This window comes from Gopherus evgoodei, chromosome 5 (genome assembly GCF_007399415.2).
Source record: "Gopherus evgoodei ecotype Sinaloan lineage chromosome 5, rGopEvg1_v1.p, whole genome shotgun sequence".
NCBI lineage: Eukaryota > Metazoa > Chordata > Testudines > Testudinidae > Gopherus > Gopherus evgoodei.
The window spans coordinates 126,120,367-126,136,985 of NC_044326.1; the positions used below are offsets into that span (position 1 = coordinate 126,120,367).

Here is a 16,619-nt window from a genome sequence, read left to right on the forward strand (position 1 = left end):
CTCACTGTCTCTGCATCCACCCATCCTTTACACAGAGAGACCTAGGGTCACTGTTTTTCCCATTCAATTGCATCAGTTGCAGGAGACCTTCTCTGTCCTATAGGAAGAATCACAGGAAGACACTGGAGGACTATCAGCACTTCAGTGATTTAGCCTGTGTCCTCATTGCAAAGTAGGAGAGTTCCAGCCAGAATTAAAGTGGATCCTGGTTGTAACCCATACCCCATACCAGATAAGCTTAAAGCACCTCCAAACCCAGATCAGAGTTTTTTTCTATGTAGATAGCAAGGAGGCTAAGGCTAAAACCAGGGAAAGAGTCTAAGTGTGCCGTGTAGACATTTGTGCACTGTAGACATACCCTACATTTCTAGGATTTTCTGGCTACTAATAGATCATTACAAGCTGAACAAATTAGCATTGTCTTCCTGAATGTGTAAACAAACACCTTTGTTTACACTTGGCAAAAGCATAAATTGATAACACAAATATGACATTTTCACAAATACAATGTTAAACAATTATGTCTTAGTGTGGACAACACTCATTTAATGTGTGTTAGCTGGTCATTGCTAACATTTGTCGTCATATTTAACATTGTATTTAACGTGATAGTTAAAACACATTAACTAATATGTTGCTTTTTCACAGTATAGCCAGGACCTCAATGTTTACCCTCTAAACTTTTAAATATTTAGATATCAGTGCTCACAAACCCTCCATGCACTTTAAGCCCTACTAAGCAGGTAAATTTTTTACCTCAGAACCTCTGACAAGATTTAAACATTTCTCTCCCTCCTCTGTTGGAAATAAAATTGTCAGTCTTTTCACTGCATGAGCCATTTTTCTTTATAAAATAGGTGCTAGAATATGTCATCAATCAAATGTAGTATCTCTATATACTTTACAATATTGTCAAAAGATCTGAGCCCTGAAACTTCTGCAGTGTGGTGTAACACGGGAATAAGTTTATACTGTTACTTTTTGGTTCAAGGCTTGACAGTTAAGGCTGTGTCATGCATGCCTCAAAAGGTAAATATACTAAACCATGTGGCAAAACAAACAGTTATTTTTCCTTCCTCATTACAACCCTATCAGCAGAGAGCGTGAACACTCAAAGTAAGAAATCAACACATATGCAAAGATACTACTATACTCAAAGTAGTTATTACAAGAAAGAAACGCCATTCATTAAAATAATGAATTACAGCATTTACAGATCTCCCTTCCTAGAAACTGGAGGAAAAAGCAGTATCTACAAGATATAAATATAGGATATGAAAATACTGTTAAAACAACATTCCAATGGCTCACTACATGTCACACCTTCCATAGATGTTTCAAAATAGGAGCGTTCCCCCCTTCCCCATGACCTATCTGGGCAGCTAGAGACATTTACTTGGGGTCAAATTCAATAGAACTAATGGGTACAATTATTACCCCATTTCAATTGTTCAAAATGATGTATCAGGCTATTACTTCTCAAGGTTGGAAAAGTTATATTTATCAATTTTTTCTAATGAATAATTTTTGTATCATAAAAAAACTGAAACACATATATACTGTTAAGGAATGTAGATAATTTGAAAGTTTAATATTTACACAGGGAAGTTGTCATTTGAACTATTAAATATCACTTTTAAACATCTGCCTGTAAGAGCACATAAGGCTCCTGCAACCAGACCCATTTTTACTATCAGGTAAATTAAAGATGATTTTCAACAGATCACAGATAATTGTACTGTGTTAAAAATGCCATAAGCTACTGGAACATCGTCTATACTTGAGATACAGTGGTGCCAACACTCGGGTTAAGTTCTTCAAAAGTCCATAGTATAGGATTTCAAGTGCATGCATCTCCAGGCTCTGTTATACACATTCCTTATGGCCTGTCCTCCCCCTCCTCCACAAAAAAAAAAAAACCTAATAGATATCCACTGAGCATTACTTGTTTTCCTCCACTGTAAATTTCTTCTGACCAAAAACATTAGACTACTTGGATTCATTACTGATATACATGGAGCTTCTATTGTTTTTATTTTCCAGACTTACTAAAAGATGTTTAAGAGAAAACTGCAGCTGTGGTGGGGGGAAGGAAAGGGGGAGGGGGTTGAAAGACATTTTCCAAAGAATTTATTGCATGACTACTCGACCTAAATTGAATTTGATAAGACAGAAAAGAAGCATTCAGTGTCTACTGCTTTATTATAAGGTTGTATAGGACACTGATACAACTTTGAGTAAGACTAGGCATGTTTCAAAGCTAGGAGTAAAATGTATTTCTTTATATTAGTGGTGATTGCCGTAACAGGCACACAGACTTGCCATGACTATATAAAGAACTCTCTCAGGAAGCCACATCTGATGTTTCAAAAGAAAGTGAAAACCCACCATACACCTAACCAATTGTACAATGCTGTACAAAGAGGAAGAGATTCCTTGAGAGACAACTCTATGACCCGCATCAATAGATAATGGGGGAGTATGTAGAGAAACAAAAAGGTTAATCTTCTAGGGGCTATTTTCAAAAACTATCTATGTACACAGTACATGGAGCAAAGTTTTACCTGAATGATAATGGAGAAGATATTTAAAGTTAGAGATTAATGAAAACACTAACTTAACCACCTGCATTTTGTAAAGTATGGCAACTAACAGTTGTTAGAAAAAAGTCACTAACACAAGAAAAGCAAGCTTTCAAGTAAACTGATATTCAGACACACTGAAAACCAGTCAGGGTTTCTAAGGGACAATAATTAAAAAAAAACCCAAACCCAAAATACAATGTAAAAACTATATATCTGCATCCATCAAAATCTCACCCACCTTCTCAGAAGAACTCTCAAATACATATTGTATATTCTCCTAGTGTGTCAACCCAACTCAGCCACAATTACCTATGTGACATCCCAAGTAAATCTGATTTTTCAATAGAAGCTGAGGTAAGCCTACTTTAAGCCTGAAAATCCCACATGTTGATCTAAAGTAGTCCATTATGAAGATGGTTTCAGACACTCTCGACATACAAATCCTTTAGAATTCTAAGAAGCCATGGTATGAAAAAAATTTCTACATGCAAATAACTGAAATTGCATGGAGATATCAAAGCTTCCTTCAGTTTCTAAAGGTACTTACTTGACACATGCCAACAGTCTGGCTCATCAGTGCCCTTAGCAGACCTTCAGTAGTTGTACCACATATAAAAGTTTGAGACTGCTATTGCCTGCTATTCCTTTAGCTCAAGCTGTAGCGGCCCATGATTTTAGACCCCAACATACTGGGTTAAAGCCTTAAAGATGACCCATGGACATTGTTACATGTTTCCTGAAGAACAGTTGTTAAAAAAGATGGTTACTCACCTTTGTAACTGTTGTTCTTCGAGAAGTGTTGCTCATATCCATTCCAATTAGGTGTGCATGCACGTCCGCCGGAAGATTTTTACCCTAGCAACACTCAGTGAGTCGGCTGGGCGCCCCCTGGAGCAGCGCCGCTATGGCATCGGATATATATCCCTGCCGACCCAACCACCCCTCAGTTCCTTCTTACCGGCTACTCCAACAGTGGTGAAGGAGGGCGGTTTGGAATGGATATGAGCAACACATCTCGAAGAACAACAGTTAGAAAGGTGAGTAACCATTTTTTCTTCTTCGAGTGCTTGCTCATATCGATTCCCAAGCCTTACCTAGGCGGTGGGGTCAGAGTGAGATGCTGCAGAACGCAAAACTGCTGAGCCAAAGGCTGCATCATCTCTGGACTGTTGAGCCAGAGCATAATGTGAAGCAAAGGTGTGGACCAAAGATCAGATAGCTGCGCGACATATCTCCTGGATAGGTACACGAGCCAGAAAGGCGGCAGATGAAGCCTGAGCCCTGGTAGAATGCGTGGTGATGTGGCTTGGGGAAATATGAGCCAAATCATAACAAGTGCGGACCCAAGATGAGATCCTCTGAGAGGAAACAGTTAGGCCTTTCATTCGGTCTGCTACCGCAACAAAGAGTTGGGGCGTTTTACGAAAGGGTTTTGTCCGCTCAATATAAAATGCGAGCGCTCTATGGACGTCCAGGGAGTGCAACTGTGCACCCGTCGCGTTGAGTGTGGCTTCGGGAAGAAGATCGGGAGAAAGAAAGGCCGAAACCACCTTAGGGAGGAATGCCGGGTGTGGCCACAACTGCACCTTGTCCCTGTGGAATACACTGTATGGCGGATCCACCGTAAGACCCCCTAAGCTAGGAGACTCGTCTGGCCGATGTAATGGCTATGAGGAAAGCTGTCTTCCAAGACAGGTAGAGTAGCAAGCAGGTTGCTAACGGCTCCAATGGGGGAGACATAAGCCTGGTTAAAACCAGGTTGAGGTCCCAGGTCGGGGCTGGGAGGCATACTTGGGGGTATAAGTGCTCCAAGCCCTTGAGAAACCTCGAAACAATAGGGTGAGAGAACACGGAACAACCATCTTCCCCTGGGTGGAAGGTACAGATAGCTGCCAAGTATACCCTCAGTGATGATACTGCTAGACCCTGCTGTTTGAGAGACTAGAGGTACTCCAAAATAGAGGGAAAAGAGACCTCTGACTGGTTTAGCCACACAGCAGCCATGCCGTGAGGTGAAGGGCCTGCAGGTCTTGGTGGCGAAGCCTGCCCTGGTCCTGAGTTATGAGGTCTGGGTGGAGTGGCAGGGTAACTGGGTTGGCTATAGACAGGTCGAGCAACGTGGTGTACCAGTGCTGCCTGGGCCACACTGGAACGATCGTGACGATGCGCACTCTGTCCTTGCGGAGTTTTAGCAGGACCCTGTGAACCAGCGGGAACGGTGGGAAGGCATAAAGCAGCTGGCTCTTCCACGGCATCAGGAAAGCGTCCAAGATCGATCCCGGAGAGAGACCTTGGAAGGAGCAGAACATCTGCCATTTCCTGTTCATATGGGAAGCGAACAGGTCTATGTGAGGAAATCCCCACTTCTGGAAAACAGAATGAATAACATCTGGGCGGATCGACCATTCGTGAGACAGGAAGGAGTCGATCCGTCAGAGTGTTCTGAACCCCTGGGAGAAAAGATGCTACCAGGTCTATCGGAGTGGGCTATGCAAAAGTCCCAGAGTTGGATGGCCTTCTGACAAAGGGGGGAGGATCGTGTCCTTCCCTGCTTGTTTATGTAGTACATGGCCATTGTGTTGTCTGTAAACACTGAGACACAGCGGCCTTGTAAGTGCTGTTGAAATGCCTGGCACGCCAGGCGGACTGCTCTCAGTTCTCGGACATTTATGTGTAATGCCAGTTCCTGAAATGACCAGGCGTACTTGGGGGTATAAGCGCTCCAAGCCCGAGGCCTTGAGTACGAAGGTGTCCGAGGTGAGCACCCCAGCCGAGAGATGACGCGTCCGTCACCAGGGACACTGAGGGCTGGGGCGGATGGAATGGCAGCCCTGTACACACCAGGGAGGGAGTTAGCCACCAGTCTAGGGAGCCTCGGGTGCTCGGGGGAATGGTGACTATCGTGTCTATTGGGTCCCTGCCCGGGCGGTATACTGAATTGAGCCAAGTTTAGAGAGCATGGAGGCGAAGTCTGGCGTATTTGGTTACGAACGTGCAGACAGCCATGTGACCCAGGAGACCGAGACAAGTGCAAGCCGAGGTCGTCAGGAAATTCTGTAGACCTCGGATGATTGTTGCCATTGCCTGAAATCACGGCTGCAGTAAGCAGGCCCTGGCTAGATTGGAGTCCAGGATAGCTCCTATGAAGTCTAACCTCTGCGTGGGAACCAGAGTGGATTTTTCTATATTGATCATCAGGCCTAGACGTGTGAATAGGTCCTTGACGATGCCCACATGCTGGGTGACTTGTGTCTCGGAGGCCCTTTGGACGGGCCAAATCGTCCAGATACGGAAAAATGTGTATCCAACGTCGGTGGAGGTAGGCGGCGATTACAGCCATACACTTTGTAAATACCCTTGGGGCTGCAGAAAGACCAAACGGCAGGACCGTAAACTAGAAGTGCTGACGGTTGGCTACGAAGCGGAGGTACCTCCTGTGTGGAGGAAAAATGGCGATGTGAAAGTACGGGTCCTTCATATCGAGGGCAGCATACCAGTCTCCAGGATCCAAGGACGGGATAATGGTCCCCAGGGATACCATGCGGAATTCAACTTTGTCATAAACTGGTTGAGTCCTCGCTGGTCTAGGATAGGTCTGAGACCTCCCTTCGACTTTGGGATTAGGAAATAACGGGAGTAAAACCCCTTGCCCCTTTCGTCCTTTGGTACCTTCTCTATAGCTCCCATGGTGCTCGTGAGAGGGGTCCCTGAAGAGGGACGGGGTTGGAGGGTGGGAGGGCGGGGTTGAAATAAATTGGAGGTGGTACCCATACTCCACCATGTGTAGGACCCAGCGATCTGAAGTTAACAGGGACCACGTCGGGAGGAAGTGGGAGAGACGGTTGGAAAAGGGAGGAGAAGGATCCTCTCGGGCGCACCTTCAAAAGTTCATCTTTGGTCCAGCTGGTGGTTTCGAGGGAATTTGATTTTGGCCCCCTTGGGGTCCTGATTGTCGTCTACGACCACCTCGGCCGCGCCGCCTGCCAAAGTCCTGTCTTTGTCTAGGCGTAGAGTATGGGCAGTGAGGCTGGGGACGGAAAGGTCTACGTTGGGTCACCGGCGTATGCATGCCGAGAGCGCGCATTATGACCCTGTTGTCCTTCAGGCTTTGCAACCTGGGGTCAGTCTTTTCTGAGAAGAGACCTTTACCATCAAATGGCAAGTCCTGAATGGTATATTGCAGCTCCGGTGGGAGGCTTGAAACCTGAAGCCATGAGAGGCCAGAGTCCTGACTGCTGAGTTGGCTGCATCCAACGAGGCCTGGAGGGAAGTTTTGGCCACCTTTTTCCCTTCCTCCAAGAGGGCAGCGAACTCTTGGAGGGAGTCTTGACGGAGTAGCTCCGTAAACTTACCCACCGCCACCCAGGTGTTATAATTATAGCGGCTAAGCAGGGCTTGTTGATTTGCCATCCAGAGCTGTAGGGCACCTGCCAAGTACACTTTGCGGCCGAGTAAGTCCATTCACCTATCCTCCTTCGATTTCGGGGCTGGTGTCTGCTGGCCATGGCGTTCTCTCTCATTAACAGACTGGACGACTAGCGAGCAGGGAGGAGGATGGACATACAAGTACTCGTACTCTTTAGAGGGCACCATGTATTTACGCTCTACTCCCCTGGCTGCAGGAGGGATAGAGGCTGGAGACTGCCATATAGTATCGGCATTGGCCTGGATGGTCCAAATAAACAGTAGGGCCATTCTGGTGGGGGCATCTGCCGACATAATGTCCCCTACCGGGTCCTCCTACACCTGGAGGTTCATATCGAGTGCTACCCTCCTCTCAAGTCGATTGGAGGAGGGCCCGAGGAGGATGTTCCTGCCACCGCCTCATTTGGAGAAGAGGAAGAGGAGATGCCAGGGACGAGCAGGTCCTGTGTGGCCTCTTGCTCTTGGGCGACCTCCTGCTCCAGTGGAACCTGGGAGTCCGGTGGGTGAACTAGGGCTTCCTCCGTAGCAGTTGGAGGAGGACGGCTAACTGTCGCCTCTGGCACTCGGTGCTCTGATGGGACAGAGCAGGACGGAACTACTGGTACGCCTTGGGCCTGGTGGTACACCCGAGGTGTCCAGAAAGACCACTGATGGGGGCCTTGGTCCTGGGCCTCTTGTAAGACTTTGGTGGGCACATCGGAATCGCGGTCCTGTGCATAAGAGCTGTCCACGTGGGACGACACTGATGCGTGTCTGGATGGCCATGGAGGGGCTGAAAAGCCCTGGGCAGAGTCTCTGTCTCTAGCGGACCTTGCTCTACTCGGCACCGGGAGGCATACTGATACCGGGAATGAGATCGGGACCTGAGACCAGAGCAGTGCCAGGAGGTCGACTGAGATCTCGAGGCTCGACGTCGGGAGCGGCTACGGGAGTCACGGTGCCTGGAGCGGTGCCAGGAGCTGGAATGGTGCTGAGAGTAGCAGGCCGGTGAACAGGATACTGAATGGTGCCACGAGTGTGACCGGTACTGAGGAGGAGAACAGTACCGGGACTGCGAGCGGCATCAGAAGCGGGAGCGCCGACGGGACCTAGAACGTCTGCGGGACCGTGATCATGAATGGTGCCGCTCTGCTGTGCCAACAGAGGATGGTCTTATCAAGGCAGGCTTGCCAACAGACTGTATTACCCGCACCGGCGGTGCCGAGGGTTGAGGCAGCATCGACTCTGTCATGGCAATCAGATCCCTCGCCGTTGAGAATGTCTCCGGCGTGGATGGAATAGTAAGCTCAACCACGGCTCACGCCGGGGACCTGACAGGCACCGGACTCGACGGCCCTTGTTGGACCGGAATCGACAGTGCCAACGGCGTTGGTGCCGCGGCAGGTGTTGGTGCTGGGCGATCCGACTTAGACAAGCTCTCTGGCTGCAGTGCAGGTGGCACGGAAACAGCAGGAGTCTTAGGCTCTCTCGACCTTGCGGAGAGGGAGCGGTGCCGAGTCGACTTCGGTGCCGGCGACGGCCGGTGCCAAGAGGCCTTGGCAGTATCTGGTGCCAAGGAGGCGCTTCTGCCCGCCGAATGACCAGCACTCGGTGCTGAAGGCGGAGAGGTAAGAGCCGCCTCCATGAGGAGCTCTTTTAGCGGAAAGTCCCGCTCCTTCTTTGTTCTCGGCTTAAAAGCCTTGCAAATGCAACACTTAAGTGCCTCGGGGAATCCCACCTGGCAGATAAGACAGGAGTCGTTTGGATCTCCTGTTGGCATCGGCTTGTGACAGGCCGAGCACGGTTTGAAACCTGGTGAACCGGACATGGGCCCCGGCACCAGGTGCGGGGAAGGGGTTAATCCCCGAATCCCTCTTAACTATAACACTAACTATGAACGATAAAAATTAACTATAACTATAAACTATATACACAAAAATAACTAGAGAACTATGAGTACCTAGGGAGGTGGAGGTCAGTAAAACCACACTCCACTGTTCCAACGACCGACATGGGCGGTAAGAAGGAACTGAGGAGCGGTTGGGTCGGCAGGGGTATATATCCGACGCCATAGCGGTGCCACTCCAGGAGGTGCCCAGCCGACCCACCGAGTGTTGCTAGGGTAAAAATCTTCCGGCGAACGTGCACGCGGTGCACGCACACCTAATTGTAATCGAGATGAGCAAGCACTCGAAGAACTTAAGCTTACAATGAGGCAGCTTTGAGAGGATGACTAAACTGTGAGCACAATTCTCAACAGATAAGACTTCAAATCTCAAGCACTAAAGAGATACCACTTACTGGTGAATCAAACCTTGGTTTCAGGTAACATCTTTGAATATCTAAACTTTCATGCACAGCTGTCAAGGTCCTCTCCAAACTAGTAGCAACTCTTTATAAGTGACAGTGGTATTGTCCAGATGCACTTACAGCAGCTCTTGCAGCCATAGAAGAATATTTCAGGGATATCTGACATAAAATAAATGAAAGGGAGGAGGAGGATAGAAGACACTCTAAGGTGAAAGAGAATGTAAAATCTATTCTAAAAATATATTATACACAGTAATTAAAGAGATACTGGATGCCTACAAGAGAAAAGAAGGAGGACAGGAAGAAATAGAATATGAATGGTTAAAACAAAGCAACAGACTGAGGGCATGCTACAATGGGAGACGAGAAAAACATTATCAGTTGGATTCTCTCTCAGCTGAGCCAAGTCCAAACATGCTGCAGTTGAGGAGAGCAAAGAGGAAAGGTGGTTTTAATCCACCTTCTTACTTCTCTGACCTGAGGCCAAAATGTCCCTTTAGACATTGTCAGCCATAGCCACCCACTGGGACTACTGTAACAGTCCAGGATCTACCTTTGCCATCAGCACATCCCTTACACAGCGTAGAAAGGGTAATCACAAATGCAACTTTTAAGATGGCTTGTATGACTATTTGCACTGCTAAGGCCGCAAAAACTCAAGCCAAGAATACAGGTCTCTACAAAAAATTATTTCAATAACTACATAAATATATAATCCATTGATTATACCCATTATATATATTTTATAAGGAGATAAAATGTGTTAGTGGAGTTGTAAGAAATACCTAATTTAAGTTGAAGGCTCATTCTTAATCCAACTTGTTTGCACACATGACTTAAAATATGGTCTCTGTATGCATATGGAGCAATGGCAGTCACACCATAAATAAAGTTGCAAGTGAGTTTGTTATAATCCTGATATTGATCTCCCTATAACCTAAAGTATGTTACACTGAGGCAACAGTGAACTTTTTCTAGAAAATCAGAAGTGAACTAAACCAATAGTTTATTAAATTACACAGCTCTACAGCCAAAATGCTTCTGAAATAAATGTAGTCCAACTTTACTAATTCTGGGTCACTGAGAACAAAAATGATGCTTAAAATTGTTGATTGGCTCTAGTTTTCAAGATATGCTATTGGATCAGTATATACGACCCTTGACTTGGGAATGGCGGAGGATAAGTGAGTTATAAAGGGAAGGGATCTAAATTTAAACCAGAAATGACTAAAATACATCTTTGACTGGATCTATGAATAAATCTAGGACTGGCTTTGGACAGTACTTGCTTGTGAGGCAAAACAATGAATGATGCAATCTGAAGCTGGTATTGCATCATACATGATATGAATTGCATCATGTTATTCCTAGAAGTCATGGATGATACAATCATAACGAAGCTTACATCACTCTGCTGAACAAATTGCCCTATATCAGCTCTAGAAATCATACAGTGTCGTGCTCTCTTATTTGTCAGTGTTTGATTTTGCAAAGGGACACATTTCTGTTTAGCCAAAGTGAGCAGAGATGCCTCGTACTTGTGTGAACAGTGCAGATAACTTCTGCTATGTTTGTGGTGAAGTGACTTTTGCATCACAAAAGTGCAGTATAATCACTATGGTTAAGAAAGCCTATCACCTTTCTTTTGGCTGCAAAATTGGAGATCAGGACAAGAGGTGGGCCCCACACATATGCTGCAACACTTGTGCAACAAATCTTCACCAGTGGTTGAACAGGAAAAGGAAATCTATGCCTTTTGCAGTGCCAATGATTTGGAGAGAGCCAACAGATCATACCAGCAATTGTTACTTCTGCATGGTGCCTCCAGTTGGGAAAGGTGTGTCAAAGAAGAAAAAGTGGACTGTGCATTATCCAAACATTCCATCAGCTATACGCCCAGTACCCCACGGAGAAGGACTGCCGGTTCCTGATGCACCAGAATCATTCTCACTTGAGTTAGACGAAGAAGAGGAAGAGGATGAAACTTCTGGTCCTGAACCATCAATGTCACAGGACCCACATTTTCTCCCATCCTCCTCCTCTGAACCACACCTCATAACACAAGGTGAACTGAATGACCTTGTCAGGGATCTGGAACTACCCAAGAGTAAGGCAGAGCTGTTGGGCTCCAGACTACAGCAGTGGAATCTCCTGGCAGGCTATCAGGGCAAATGGAGCCCATCAGTGCTTGCAGACTATTGCTGGACAGTGACAAGAGATGCTCCATTTAATGAATCCAAGAGACAAGCCAAGAAGCGCCGAGTAGACACTGAATAGGACTAAACTATGTACATAATAGTTTTTTGCTTTTTGTTTCATAATAAATTTTATTTATATAACCCTTTTGCTGATTTTTAAAGTGTTACATAAACAGGACAGGTGAAATATTATCATGTAAAGCAACCAGAAACACATGAAAAGACCTAGGTTTACAATTTATGATTAAAACTCTACTATCTACACAATATACATAGACATAGAATGTAAAAACTTAAATATCTTAGAAACAGTAGCCAATCAGTTGTTGTAATTGTCATATTTGAATTCAGCACATCAAAATACATAATATCACATTTTATCTCTGAAGCAGACGACTTCTCAAAAATTATAGACCTGTGTTATGACTCCCTAAAAAGAGATGTTAAACAAATTTCCACAAATCTAATTAATTTAGCACTTCACAGAAAAAAAATAACCAGAAAAATACTTTATTGAACTATCCTAGCTGTGACAGTGTCAAGGAACAAAAATCAGTTCATTAAAGTCAGATTTCAAAGTTAATGTTTTCTTTAGGGTCATCAACTCTGGAAAGCTTAGCATAGGACATCCAATGACTGCCGAAAATCAGGCCATTATGTACAGGGAGATGAGAAATCTTGTTGAAGGAGGGCTGAGAATGATCTATACATTTTATAAGTGGAAATTAACTAATAGTTTCAGTCCCATTTTCAAGGATCTCTACGGCAAAAAAGATAGAGCCATTGTTTTATTTTACATTAAAATAAAGAAGTCTTGAAATAAAATTACCAAAAAAGCCATCAGTCCCTAAAAGCCATGTGTGATTGTCAATCCCGTACCTTTCACAAGTACTAATTCACTTAAATACAAGCTAAATGCAATTTAAAAGTTCTATATAATTGGCCTTCATATTCATTTTATGTACTATGATGAATAAAAATGTGTTTAGAAAAAACTTACAAGCAGCATCAGCATAAATGATCCAAGATATATGATCAGGAAAAATAATGATATCATAGCCAATGTTAAAATTCCACGAATCCACCAGTTTTTCCATCTACAAAGAAAACATATTAGGACAATTAACTGTACTGTTTTCTTTAACAGTCTCTTCATAGTAATAGATACCATTTATAGCAGGGGTCGGCAACCTTTCAGAAGTGGTACGCCAAGTCTTCATTTATTCACTCTAATTTAAGGTTTCGTGTGCCAGTAATACATTTTAACAGTTTTAGAAGGTCTCTTACTATAAGTCTATAGTATATATTAAACTATTGTTGTTTGTAAAGTAAATAAGGTTTTTAAAACGTTTAAGAAGCTTCATTTAAAATTAAATTAAAATGCAGAGCCTCCCAGACTGGTGGCCAGGACCTGGGCAGCGTGAGTGCCACTGAAAAATCAGCTTGCGTGTCGCCTTCGGCACGTGTGCCAGAGATTGCCTACCCCTGATTTACAGTATTTCCTTTAGTAACTGAACAATTAAGAAGGTAATTTACAAATTGTGGCAACATGGGTAGCATGCTTACTGCTAAAAGCTCTGAAGTGTTGCCGCATATGCTCCTCTTTGCAGAAGCCAGCTCTTGATGTGTGATGTAGAAGTGACTCGAGGTAATAGCCTTGCCCCTTTTGTGGAGTGGCTAGCACCACATACGGAGGCACTGGTAGGGAGCAATCCTGTGCTCATATGAGCTCTAGGACTGCAATATCAGCCCTGACATACATGCATGTGGGAGGAGATAGGGTAGGCTATTTCTACCCTTCTCCCATTGCACATCCATACTGGATCTGGCCACAACCTGGTCCGTACAGAGAAAGTTGCTATTTGCATGTAAACATTTTTTTCCAAACCTAAGATTCTTTTCTTAAAAGGGATTCAAACGGACTGGTCAAAAATCAAGACTGCTTTTCATACAGTTGTTCAGCAACTGGATTAAAAAACTACCCTATATACTTGTTCATTAGCCCGTTCGTTTAGAGGCCGACCTCCCAAGATGGTTAGGTAAAAATAGCAAAAAACTGTATGACCCTTTCATAAGCTGACCCTATATTTCAGGAGTTGGAAAACTTTGGCTCCTGGCCCATTAGGGTAAGCCGAGAGTGGGCCTGGACATTTTTGGAGCGTTCACAGGCACAGAGCCCCTCAGCTCACAGTGTCCGTGGTTTGCCGTTCCCAGACAATGGGAGCTGAGGGGCTCCATGCCTGCAGACACCCAGGTAAACAAATTGACAATATATTAGATATTCAATTCAGTGATTCCACAAAGTTTAAAATCATCAAATTTTGGTGTAGACCTGTTTATAAGTTGACCCCCGCTCTTTGATGTGTCACTTTTTTACAAAAAATATTCGGTTTGTGAACGAGTATACGGTAGACAGTTGTAGGACATTAAAAATTCATGTTTTGTTTACTCTTAAAACAGACTCCAATTTATTTTTAAAAGACTACTGTACTATCAACCTGAAATCCTGCTCATTTTTAACAATGAGTTAAAGTTGCCAGTACTATACCTACTCTCTAGTATCCCTGTAAAAAATTGTGTTTTTATAGTCCTATTTTCCAGTGCATTTGTCTTTTCCCTATGGTATGAAAAACCCGCAGGAAAAATAGGGGAAACTGGCTGTGTAGGTTAAACTATTTACCCAGTGTAGGCACATTAAAAAAAAAAATCTTTCTACTCTCTCGTTCATAACAATCTTACATGTACCTTGTAGAGCAAGTATTTCTAGACAAACATGACTAAACTTAAAGGGACACTGTCAACTTAGTCAATTTTAAAAATCTAATTTGAACTTAAGTTTGTGTTAGACGTGTAATTTACTTTTAAAGGATTTTATTTATTGGCAAGTGAGAAATACCCATTAAGGCCACCTAAATGAAGTTGCTATGGGTACTTACACAAAGGCAGACAACAACAGACTTCAGTACTCTATCCTGCACTAACCTCAGCAAAGGACCTCTTTGCTCATATTAGTGGTATATCCTTATCACTATCAAAAGCTTTTTAAAAAAAAGAAATAAGATTTTCCTAAGAATTCCCTCAAAGTGGATGGAACCAAAAAAAAAAAAAAGACAACCAGCCTCTCTCCTCCCCCCCCCAGGGAAGAGCACCTGTTGACCAGTGTAGATCTAGAAAGCCAGCTTTGATAAATAGATGGGAGCAACCCAGAGCCTAGCCCACCATCTAGAATTATGACAAGTGTGCTACCTCATCAACTTTTACTACAGGGCATAGCATCTATAGCTAAGATTCTAAAAAGGTCAAATATAAAAATGGGGGAATATTTTAGTGACTTACATCATAGCTCATCTAGATGCTTGAAGGAAAAAACAAAACATTCAAATTCCAATTGGGATACTGGTTCTGATGTGAGATACAAGAGGCACTGCTTCAAGATATTTAATAATCAAAAGAGATATGATCTCAGTAAATAACCCTGAATACACTCTTCATAAAGCACCAGGAAGAGGAGGTTACTCATCTTGTGCAGTAACTGACGTTCCTCGAGATGAGTCTCTGTGGGTGCTCCACTCTAGGTGTCGGTGCGCCCCTGCGCCTTTGATCGGAGACTTCTGCCGCAGTACTCATAGCGGCCACGCATGCTCAGAGCCTATTACCCCCTGCTCTGAGTATACCTCTAGTAAGCATGCGCAGCCGGTTCCCTCAGTTCCTTCTCTACAACGGAGGCTACCCCAACTCCGAAGTAGAGGGGAGGAGGGTGGGTAGTGGAGCACCCACAGGGACGCTCATCTCGAAGAACGTCAATTACTGCACAAGATGAGTAACCTCTTCGAGAGAGAGAGAGATGTCCCTGTAGGTGCTCCTCTCTAGGTGACTTCGAAGCAGTGTATCTCAAGGAGGTAGGGACTTTGGATCTGGTAGGAAAGCAGTAGATAATACTGCCCTGCTTAATCGAGTGTCAGAGAGAGGGCCCTGAGTAAGGGCATAGTGTTTGACAAATGTGTGCTCGAAGGACCAAGTGGTTGCTCTACAAATGTCAATGATACTTTACATAAGGCGGCTACAGAGGTAGATACAGATCTAGTGGAATGTGTTCTGATCAATGCTGGAGGTGTAACATTTATCATCTGATAGCAGAGTCGTATGCAAATCGGAGATCCAGTTTGAAAGTCTCTGGGTAGAGATAGGCATGCCTTTGGAGCGCTCCGCGATGGAGACAAAAGAGTCTAGGAGGGTTTCTGAAGGGTTTGGTTCTGTCCAAATAGAAGGACAAGGCCCTGCACACATCAAGTGTGTGCACTGTGGCTTCAAAGGAGTTTGCATGTGGTTTCGGGAAGAAAGTTGGTAGATGTATTGGTTCATTGATGTGAAATGAAGCATGAACTTTTGGAAGGAATTTCAGGTGTAGGCATAGGGTAACCTTGTCCTTGAAAGAAAGTGTATATGGTGGATCTGCCATAAGGGCTGCTATCTCTACTGCCCATCTGGCGGAGGTAATCGCCACCAAAAAGGCTGTTTTCATTGAGAGGTGTAATAGGGAGCAGGTGGCTAAGGGCTCGAAGGGTTGATGAGTTAGACAGGACAATACTAGGTGAAGATCCCATGGAGGGGTAGGTGGCTTAAATGTCTGGATATAAGGTTTGGAGTCCCTTAAGGAAATGCTTGGTGATGGGATGAGCAAAGACCGAGGTATCGTCAACTGTATCATGAAAGGTTGTGATGGCAGCTAAATGGACTCTGATGGAGCTGAAGAAAAGGCCGGATTGCTTAATGTACAATAGCTAGTCGAGTATGCGGGGGAGGGGTGCAGAGGTAGGAGACAGTTGAACACCATTCTGTGAATCGCTTCTACTTTCGGAGATAGGTGGTAAGGGATGGATTGTGTTCTGCTGTGTAGAAGCACCCTCTGAACTTGGTCGGAACAGTCTAGTTCTTGTTGGGAGAACCATGCAGGTACCAGACTTTGAGATGAAGCATGGAGAGATTGGGGTGAAGAAGCCGGCCGTGTTGCCGTGATAAAAGGTTTGGGATGAGAGGCAGTGAGATCGGTGGTCAAACTGACATTCTGGTGAGGAAAGGGAACCACAGTTGTCTCAGCCATGAAGGTGCAATCAAGATCACC

General features: G+C 44.6%; 1 protein-coding gene across 2 annotated transcripts in view; it reads right to left on the minus strand.

Annotated features, from left to right (window-relative positions):
• CDS1 (CDP-diacylglycerol synthase 1) overlaps positions 1–16,619 on the minus strand; it is a 92,643-nt gene that overhangs the window by 45,588 nt on the left and 30,436 nt on the right. For both annotated transcript variants that reach the window (XM_030564967.1, XM_030564968.1), the window contains exon 3: positions 12,498–12,594. In XM_030564967.1, coding sequence (XP_030420827.1) covers positions 12,498–12,594 — 97 coding nt within the window. The remainder of the gene's footprint in view (positions 1–12,497; positions 12,595–16,619) is intronic.